Source organism: Barbus barbus, assembly GCF_936440315.1.
Source record: "Barbus barbus genome assembly, chromosome: 5".
NCBI classification, from domain to species: Eukaryota; Metazoa; Chordata; class Actinopteri; order Cypriniformes; family Cyprinidae; genus Barbus; species Barbus barbus.
Window position 1 is genome coordinate 5,431,618 of NC_136733.1, and position 11,073 is coordinate 5,442,690.

At 34.3% G+C, this 11,073-nt stretch overlaps 1 protein-coding gene across 1 annotated transcript in view; it reads right to left on the reverse strand.

Moving 5' to 3' along the window:
- ksr2 (kinase suppressor of ras 2) overlaps nt 1-8,120 on the reverse strand; it is a gene marked incomplete at its 3' end in the record, with an annotated part of 101,618 nt that extends 93,498 nt beyond the window's left edge. The window contains exons 1-2 of the mRNA XM_079417085.1: nt 7,452-8,120; nt 2,378-2,518 (exon numbers count right to left, since the gene is read on the reverse strand). Coding sequence (XP_079273211.1) covers nt 2,378-2,518; nt 7,452-7,628 — 318 coding nt within the window. The 5' untranslated portion in view covers nt 7,629-8,120. The remainder of the gene's footprint in view (nt 1-2,377; nt 2,519-7,451) is intronic.
- Nucleotides 8,121-11,073: the final 2,953 nt, after the last annotated feature.

Consider the following 11,073-nt stretch of genomic DNA (forward strand, 5'->3'; position numbering starts at 1 on the left):
ATCATGGCCTCCCAATAATCCCCATACACTTGATTGGCTCAATGACTCTTTCTCCTCTCCACCTGTAGCTGGTGTGTGGTGAGCGCACTGGCGCCGTTGTGCTGTGGCTCCCATCGCATCATCCAAGTGGATGCTGCACCCCCCCACATGATTGTAAAGCGCTTTGGGTGTACAGCAATACACAATAAAGCGCTATATAAATGCATCATTCATTCATTCATTCATTCATTCAAATTACAATAAACATATAGCATGGACTTATTGGAGCTATAAACTTATTACAGCAAATGCTTTGCTCAGTGGTGACAGATTCAAACCTACAACTTTCAATTATCATACAATATGCCAAACAACTAAATTCAAATTCAAAACGTAAGCACTCAGCTTCTTTAAAATATGTTTGATGTTATATATAACATCTATATAACATCTTTTTAATTTTTTATTCTAAAACATACAGATTTACTCTTACTTCAGTCTCAATAGTATGCAACAGTCCCGATGCACTTTTTTCATCAGTCTTTGTTCAGGAAGTATTTTCCCATTCATTTTTACAAGGATCATTTTCAAAATGTCTTTATTTAAGAGTTCTAAACCATGAACTAAACCAGCAGGCTAGTACTTAATGGCTCTAATGAAGAAAAGAACTACAATTCCATGAAGCACTACAAATGACAATCAAATTAAATACAAAGGATAAATATAAAAATATTGGTTTAAAGATGACGGTTGTATATACAGAAACAAACGAGTTGAAACAATGTGGGGTGATGGCTTCAGCAAAAGCATATAACATTGTTTAATTCCTCTATGGCCAAAATTAATAAGGTTTTTATTTCAGGATCCTGAGTGTTGTGCTCTACAGTATATAGCTGCAATTCCTTCTCCACATCAGCAGGGGGCTTCAGCACCTTGGACAGCACCAACACTTCAGCACCGAGGACAGCGACACAGGAGCAGCAACCTCAAGGCCTTCAGAGAATCTGCTGTTCTAGACCGTATGTTTACAATCTTTTATACCATCAGACGGGAAATATTTCGAGATGTACTGCATGGGGAGTCTCAGAAGCAGCTACTTCCCACAAAACATCCTGATTCTACATTAAGATGCTCTCACTAGCCAACCGTAAACCAGTCACACATTTTCATATAATTACACAACTCTGCACACACTCACTTAAATCTGGATTACACATCACTTTACTGTACAACTTTTAGATATTCATATATTGTATTTATATGCTTTCTTCAGTTTTTTGCCTTTATTTTCTTTGCATAGACATAGCTTGCAAAACATTTCACTGCCATCCCATCTGAGCATGCAGGACTAAACTCTGAAACGTGTATAATTTGTCAGCTTTCTTAAAATACTGTTCCTGTTTTCTGATCATTTCCTTTTACCAATCTCATCTTGAAATCAAGCACTGACAATGAAACACTATGTCATAATTAAATCAAAACTAAGTTTCATTAGGGTTAGTACAAATATTATAAATATAATATCTTAAATGTAGTAATATTTTTAGTATTTAAGACAAGATTACATTTTCTTATTTAATATTTTCACTCATAGTAATTCACTTTTCTTTTCTATGCTAGATTGTTTTGATTTGATTTGTAAATATTGCTTATGTTAGAGATTATTGTTCTTACAGTATATTAAAATCATCACTTCGGATCATCCATTACTGTACACTTCCAAGAGACCATCTGGCTTTATTCACTTGCCATATTTATATGCATTTGGAACTTATTAATTTTGGACCTTGATAACAGATAATATACAAATGAAAGTTGATGATTGAGTGGATGAACCAAAAACTTTTATTTTCCAAAGACATGATCTGAGCTCAGCATTATTTTAGCATCACTTGTATACTATTATAGTTTTTGATATTTAATTTATTTTTTATTTTTTTATATTTTGGTTAATGTTTATTTTTATTTCAAGTACAGTGTAGTATTAGATTATGTTTTTATATTTTCTGTTTTCATTTTAATTTGAAAGTTTTTGTCATTTTGTTTTTACGTTTTAGTTTTTAAGTTTTTAATATTTTATGTTTTTAATATTTTATTTTGGTTAATGTTTTTTTCCAAGTAATGAATTTTTTAATGGTTTTAGTTTTAGTTGTAGTTAACAAAAATACAATTCTAAAGATTTTAACCCTAACCTACACCCTAACTTTACTAGAGCACATCTTGATAGACAGCAATACCGTTTGTCACAATCAAGTCCATACATGATATTTCTGAATCCATGAAATCTGAACTTTTCTTGACAGGTGACAGGTATGATGGAGTTGGGCAATAAAAATAATCTGTGGGGTTGTCTTTGTGTATGACTGGTTTAGGACGCAACACACAGGACTGCACGTACCTCAATAACCTCCTTCCTCATGTTAACAATGCGGAACCAGTGTCCCAGCCGCGGGAATCCATCCAACTCCACATTCCGCTCCTGTAAGGACACTTTACGCTTGTAAGAGAGCTGCCGACTAAAATACTTCACCAGTTTACCCTGAAAAAAAGAAAAGAAAGAATTTATATCATTTCACCAATATGATATTTCAACTTTTTAATATGTAAATATAAGTTGAACAATTTACATCAGTCATATATGCAGATCTATAAGCAAACTCTAAATGCAATGCTTGGCATTTTCATCTGTCCTTCATGTCATTTAATATTTCATGATCATTTTGAACTGATTCTCAGCATGTTGGAAAAACATGAATATTCTAAACTGGACAAGTTTCCCAAGGCAGTGCAGGCTTTGTGCAGAGAAATGAAGAGGAATACGAAGGCAACATTTAAAGCTTCACGACATTCTAAAAACAATTACAGAAAAACAGGAAGTAGCACAGTAAATTAAACATGAAATTTTTAAAGTAGAAAAACTGAAATAGTATTTTCTAGTAATTTTCTTAACAGTGCATAGCATTTTACAAACTTTTTTCTCTCATGTACTCTATTTATGGTTTTAAAGACTGTTTGGGAGGGGGGAAAAAAGCATAAATGCACTAATAATTCTTACATCAACTAAATATTGCTAAAGAAAATACTTTTTGGGTGTTTTCTGTCATAATATAAGCTACTATAAGATACGTAATATACTTTAAGATGAAGCAAAAAGCAGCAGGTGTGTTAGATTAATGCATTTTTAGCTCAAATAGGTCTATACTGGAAAAAAGGTTTTGTGGTTCAGCTCCATTCCCAGCATGCACCAGGACATGAATAATTAATATGGTTGCATTGTTTGACCATACACCAGTTTTATTTACACAGTTGTTGGGGGTTTCGTTGCCACATTTAGAAACGTTACACATTTTAAGGTATTTTACTAGTAGTTTTGTGATGAATATTCATGTAAATATGGAACATTCATTTGGAAAAAAAATGAGATCAAGCACATCATTAGCAAAAATCATATGCTACATGTAATAAAAACGTATTCTTAATTATTCTGCATTAACTCAAAACATTACATTTACTTACTGTGTAAATTTAAAAAGTCATACAAATGGTTTCACTGTGTTGGATGAACAATTTTTTAACAACATGGATTTGTTGCGTCCTTATGGATTGTCCACTTATGAGCCTGCGTTATACAGTACATGAGGAATATCATGCACTGGATGCCATCAAGATAAATGTTGACCTTTCAAGCTAACGAGTAAATAATAATCAGCTGTTTGATCATTTCAACCTGATCAGTTTATTGAATACTATCCATCTACTCTGTAGTCTATTCAGTTTCATTTGTGTTGAGTTGATCACCCATGACAACACTGGTCGCTGAATGCTACTGTTTGAAAACAAAACACATCGTCTGTGGGTCCCAGCTGAAATAATCAAAGATTAAAGCCTAGAGACATTTCTTCTAAATGTGCATTTTCACTCAAAGTTCTCAATTCACTCCTTGAACTAAATACCCTTTTTCAACTGAAATGGACTGACCCAAATCCATGACACTCTCTCTTGTTATTTTAGAACGGCTGCAGGTATATTTCAAACAGAACATATTAATTCTTTAACCCAAGAAATCCCAAACTTTATGTCAGCTGAACCCTTTTAAACTAATATTAAAAATAATTGCTTTTTAGGTCAATATTTCAATAATTTAACAGCACATTTGACATTTTAGCAGTTAATTGTCACATGACATGCAGGTAAACAAATAATTTACATGCATTTTTATTTAATCAGTCATTTTAGTTTTACATTTTTATGATTCAAGACGATAACTTTTATGTTTTTTTGTTTGTTTGTTTGTTTTTCGACATCTTTCCATTATGGAAGCCATGGAATGAAAAAAAGATAAATGCAGCATTTTATCTCACAGACTTCTTTTACTCACAATTAATTCTGAGGGGGAAAAAAAGTCAGAATTGTGACATCTAAACACAGAATTGCAAGATATAAACTTCCAATTCTAAGGAAAAATGTCATAATTACGAGATATAAACTCGTTTTTCTCACAATTCTATTTTTTTTTCTCTGAATTCTGAATCTGCATCTTGCAACTTTTTTTTTTTTTCCCCAACCACAGAATAAAATATTTTAAAAAGTAACAGTGACTTTTTTCTTAAACTTCTGACTTTATTAGAACTGTGACATAAAAGTCACAGATACCTTTGTTATTTTATTTCATGGCAGTAATGGGTTTCTGTAGTCCACTATAGTAGATTCTATGTTGTTTCTAATGTCATTTAAGCCAATGGCAATTTGTAAGTTAAGGATATGCTTGTTATGAATATTATGAATTTACAAAACAACATCAATTCTAATCCTTGATTAGAAAATACTATAGATTGTATCAGTATTTTATGTATTTGAAGGACACGGTTTTTCTAGACGACAGAAAAATGCACTGTTGCAACATACTTTAAACCTTGAATGAGTTTTTATAATTTTTGGTTAAATATCATATATTTAAAGAGGGATCACTGTATTGCTAGTACCAAATGCCATTATGCTTTGAGCATCACTGCTGCCTGTAAATTGATGATGGTAATGCACATCCATCACCAGATAAACAAGCAAGAACCCCCTGATAATATCTAATGTTTGTAATTATTATTCCATCAACATGAACAAACAAAGTGCTTCATTGTGACATACTGACACTAGTGACGGCTGCAATCGGCAGCCAATGGAAAATGGGTTTCTCCACGTCAAGAGAACAGACTGCAAAAATACTAGAGAGCTTCTGAAAAGCAGACTGAGCCAAAAAATGGTTAACACTATGCCAACATGCATGCAACAGCACATAATCATGATCAAAAGTATGATCTTACACAAAAACACAGATATAATCACAAAATAAAATAATACTATATCATAAATACCAAAACAGGACAAGATACTGATGGTGGGTTAAGAAATAGGTGTCATACAGCCTACACATCAAGCCCATAAGCAGAAATAACCTTTCTTGCATCTGCGCAGACCCAGTCTAACGTAAAACAATATCTGAAGCCCAAACATGCTGAAACAGAGCAAAAGAAGTCAACCAAGTGACTACTGGGAGGAAACTTGTGCCAAATCAGTCTTATTTAGTCTAAAATTCCCCACCATTCACTCTTAAAAATAAAGGTGCTTTATATGCCATAGGAGCTTTTTTCTCTAAATGGTTCCATAAAGAACCTTTAACATCTGAAGAACCTTTCTGTTTCACAAAAGGTTCTTTGTGGCGAAGGAAAGTTCTTCAGATTATAAAAAGGTAAGAAAGAGATGGTTCTTTAAAGATCCTTTGACTGAATGGTTCTTTGTGGAACCAGAAATGGTTCTTCTCTGGCATCACTGTGAAGAACCTTTATTTTTAAGAGTGTTCAAACAGGTGAGACCAGGGGCCAGTTGTATAAACTTAGCCACAATGTTAAGACTGTGTCTTAAGAAATAGTTTGACCAACTAGCAGTTTCCATGGGGTAATCAGTCTTACTTTTCCAATACAAATAAGACCAATCTACCTTTTCATAACTGAATTTATGACCAGTCTTGAAGAAGAAAAACTTTTTAAGACTAGTCTAAAGAGTTCATGCAACAGGGGACGTTTTCACAAGGGCTACAGTATATCCCAGTAAGCAAAAGGTTTGCAGTTACAAGTCCAATTAAACAAGTTTGTTTTGTATGATGGCTTTAAACACCTAGGCCTAGTTCAGAACTGGTGTTTTAAATCTTGAACAATTCATTAATTACAGTAGCTCTCAAAACAAGCCAAAACAATAGTCTGATCATTTTTCTGTTAGTCTACCTTTTGCTGTATAATTGTTTTAAGGTGTACATTTTGCTGAAAAGCCAATAAAATAGAGAGTAACAAGTGGTCTGATTCCTGAATGAATGACTCTTATGAGTCGGTTCTTTTTAGTAAATCAAAAACATACAGCGAGAGTAAAAGTAATTTGATTCCTGAGCAAATTACTCGTATGCATGACTTTTACAAGACAATTGTTTTTTGTAAAAGAAACACTTTAGCAAGTGAGTACTTATGTCCGGTTACCTGTTTTGTTGCAAGGCTCATGAGACCTAAATCAGCTGCCTACTAACAACCCATTCATGTCAATATAAATACTAAGAGTGTATTGTTTTGTTTATTTATTTATTTATTGCAATCAGTGTTATTTTGTTATTCTTATTATTATTTTAGGCCTATGTTATTTTATTTCACTTATGCACATAGACTTTTTAATAGAATTGTGTAAAATTTCGAAGCTGAAATCTGTTCTGTTTAAATCTGAAATGATCACATCATTTGGCAACAAGCTGTTCAAGGCAGAAAGCAACATGAGCTGTTAAATGAAAGAAAAGTAGCTCGAATCGAATCGAATCCCTAATGAAACCGGAATCATTTCGAATAATCGGAAAAGGAATCGATTCCCATCCCCAAGTTTGAGACACATTACATAAAGGGGGGAAAAACAGTACAAGACGTTAAAACAAAATGCGTTTCCCCTTACCCCACAAGCCAATGTTTAAATAGCACCACATCGGCCACCCTGATCTAGCTATCGGGTCTTTGAACACCTTGTATTTGGGCGACCACTACAGTACTACAAAAAACTGCCGTCATATCAAAATATCTGGGACAGTACCTCTGGTTACATAACACAATTTAAAACGATCTCATGTTTATATTGTACGAACGACCGTTTTAATAACGAGGATATAAATTAATGTCAACAATAGGCCCCTTTTGGTGTCCATGTTAGCAGCGCGAACGCACGAGCCACCTTCTTCACCACCTGCAGAATGCGCACTGCAGCGCCAGCTTCTTCATTTATTACGCCAATACAGTCAATCCACGAGACGCAACTTTAACTGGAAACACATTCAAAGATGCAAAATTGTTTAATGTGCATGCACGCGCACAAGCATCCCCACTCGTGTCATTTGAAGAAATGCTGGGGTGCAACATTCACATTTGGGCTCAGGCAAATGGATGCTCGCTTACCTCCAGCGTTCGGATTTCTTTTTGTGTCAAATCGTTGGATGTGGCACATTTGGTCCTCAGACCTTCCAAGCTGGAGATACTAATGTCTATCATGTTTTGCACCAGTTCGCACTGCTGCAAGGCTTTTTGCAAACTCAGATGATGCTCGTCGCTTTTGGTCATATTCTCCTCGTCCATAATTTGGGAGCAGTGGTCCGTCTCTTAAGTGCAGGCTACTTTTTTCGCTCAATCAGATTAGACAACACTTGGATAGTGCGTTCGTGAAAGCAATAATAATGGTGTGTGATCATGAAAAACTAGACTCTACGTGTAAGGCGATTCCATTGTTGATATCCTGATATCCTGACGGTGTTGTCATCAGGGTTGCACAGTTTATGTTTGATGCTCCGGCTTGACTCTACCATAATACACAGATATTGAAGGAAGGAAGGCAAAAATACAAATCAGACCCTCGCTGCGGTGGCATCAGTTAGATCCATTGCGCGCGTGTGAAATGCAACACAAATTCAGAAATCTTTGTCACAGATGATAAAGGAGAACGTTAGGTGTTATTTCTTAACGATAACGTCTGATTTGACTGCGCGTATTCCCCTTCTGGACCATCATCTGCTGCATCCCGGCGCTCCCCCATCACACCGACATGTTCGCGTCAATCAAATTCACAGCAACAGCATCAGCATCGCATCGCCGACACAAGCAGGGGAGAGAGTTCTCGCGAGATAAGCATCAATGCAGTGAGCTCACTGTTTGAACTCGGAGAACCTTTTTAAATCAAACCACTGTTATATACGCTCAAGCTTTCTTAAAAAAGTTTAACTGCCTGTCAAACGGAAGTTGCCCCACTGGATTTCCAAGTGCAGCCAATACTTTAAAATTGACAACTCATCTTAACCTATCAAATGTTGGAATTTACAGCAATATAAACTTCAGGACAGGAGCATAGATTTATATATGATAATAATAATAGCCTAATAATATGACTGAATCATATCGAATTTTAGATAGTTTTCACCGGTCTAACAGCCAAGACCAGCAAATCAACTCAGGCTGTGCTTTTTTTTTTTTTTTTAAAAAGGGTTACAGAGTTGAGTTGTTTGAGTTGACAAAACCAAACCAATCCAATCTGGCTTTGTTGGTACCATGAAGCTGATCATCAACTTTCTCTGTCAATTCAGGCTTGATCCTGAGTTAATGGAGCACGTGCACATGAATGTGTGACATCAGCGGCGAACAGCCAATCACAACACAGAGCAAGTGTGATTCACTTCTTGCGAGAGAGCCAGCAAGATTCAAAACTCTTTTGTTTAAGGTTAAGAGATTAAAGAATTTAAATGCATTTCCACTGATGTACTTGTCCATGAAAGAGGACGAATAAAGGGAATTATGTTGCTCTATCAGTGCAGTCAGTGAAACTTGTGAAGCTAGTTTATATAGCTGATAATATACAGTGATAGAGACTCAAACATGTAAGGTCACATGTAGCCATTTTTAAAGTGTTATCTATTGATTCTACCACTTATTTATATTACATATGATCTGTATATCTTAATATTCATTTAAAATAAATGTTTTATTATAACTGTTAAACTAAAAGTGCTTGTGTGTAATGGAGTAATAATAATATAAATCATATTGTAATTATATAAATCATATGTAAATTGTAATTATCATTAAAGCCAGACAATTTTGTTGTTGTTGTTTTTTTAAAGTACTTCATAGTGACCTTTAATTTGTAGGAAGAGAAACTGGGGGAGAAACATTTTTTTGTGTCAGACATGTGTCACTTTGCTCACATCTGATTGGTCCAGTTTCAGTTTGAGATCGCTAACCCAGAACATAACCTGCCCCGGAGCAGTGTAAGTTACTATGGCAATGAACGCAGCTAAAAGCCAAGCCACTTTCATGGTACCTAAAACCCAGGATTGGTGCAAACTAAACTGAAACTTACCTGGCTAGCCAGCTAAACCGGCTTCATGGTACAGGCCCCAGGGGAACTTAAAGAACTTAACTTAAAGAAAACATCTCACCATATAAGTGCAAGTAAAAGTTGTAAAGTTAATTTATAGAGTTGATCATATTTATAGGTAGAAAAACACTTAAAAATCTAAGCTCATCATGTTTAAAGCTTCTGATTCTAAAACTTATATTGCATATTATCTATATGTTTATATTAATTTAAAATAAAATCTTAATAATTACTATTAAACTAATCTGGCTTGTGTAATGGATTAAGGGTATAATAATTATGTAATTATTTAAAATAATTATAAAAAATAATCTCTAAGAATCAGATGATTTTATCTTTAAAAATGTTTTACTATGTAGCGTCCTTTAGACGTTAGTTTTACTATGTAGCGTCCTTTAGGCTAGTTTCTCAGCATAAGTTGCCACAGTGACTGAGCTTGAGCTATAGTAATTTTGCTTTCAGAAAGTGAAAATACGTCAGAATTACTGAAATAAGCCTGGCTTATTTGGTAAACTAGTTTTATGAAACAGCCCTCTGGGGTGTATTCCAGAAAGCACGGTTAACTTACCTTCAGCTAAACCCTGAACTTCAGGTTGATTAACCCCAAACCTTGCTTACTCGAGGTATGTGGTTCCAAAAACGGCTCTGGGAGTAAGTTCATTCAACTCAGAGTATGTTCCTGGTTAAGACTCAAGACATTCTCAACAGAGCGACGAATCGACGAGTCACTAAGAAAAAGCGCACCATGCTGTTTCTTTCTTCTTATTTTGTTCAATGGTCGTTTACATGCTTAGTGCATATCATTTTTTTCCCGTTTAATCTTTAATCCTTGAGAATATGACTTATATTTTTAGTTTGATGCTAATTATATATTAAGTCATATCAGATATGTATTTTTATTATAGAAATACATTATAGAAAATGCCAATCCATGTGTGAGATGATAATATAAAATGTAATAAGTATATATAATATAATAAATTAAACATTACATTGTCATAGTGTTTTATAATTTATACAGATAACTGTTATATATGCCAATAAAATAAATAAAATAACCATATTAGAATAATATATTACCTTATTACTTATATTAGCGCTATATATATATATATATATATATATATATATATATATATATATATAAGGCTATATTATATAATGTTGTGCGCTATCTGTCAGGCCCACTGAAGGCTGGTCAGTATGTCACGCGTGCACTGATAGCACTGAAGTGAACTAACCCTGAACATAACCTGCTCCGGAGCAGGTTATCTTGAGAACAAGTTACTATGGTTACTTACATACCCTGAAAGTAACCTCTGATTTTTGAACCGAAAGCTGAGGTTATCCGCTCGCTTATCCTCAAACTTACCCGGGTATGTCACATAACCTGCTTTCTGGAATTAATTCTTAATAACTGTCTATAACTTAATTATTGTTATAATATCAGAGGTGAAAACTGTAAATTATTGAACTAATATTAATTTTAATGGTATCTCATGGCCACAAAAAAAGGAAAAAGACAGAAAAAGAAACAAGAACGTGGCAGCAGCTAAAAATGAAGTATAAAAACACAATTCAATCAACGTAAAGCTTTAAACATGAAAGGTTCATGGGTGTGGGCTAACTTTGACATTAAATATCATTCAATGTATA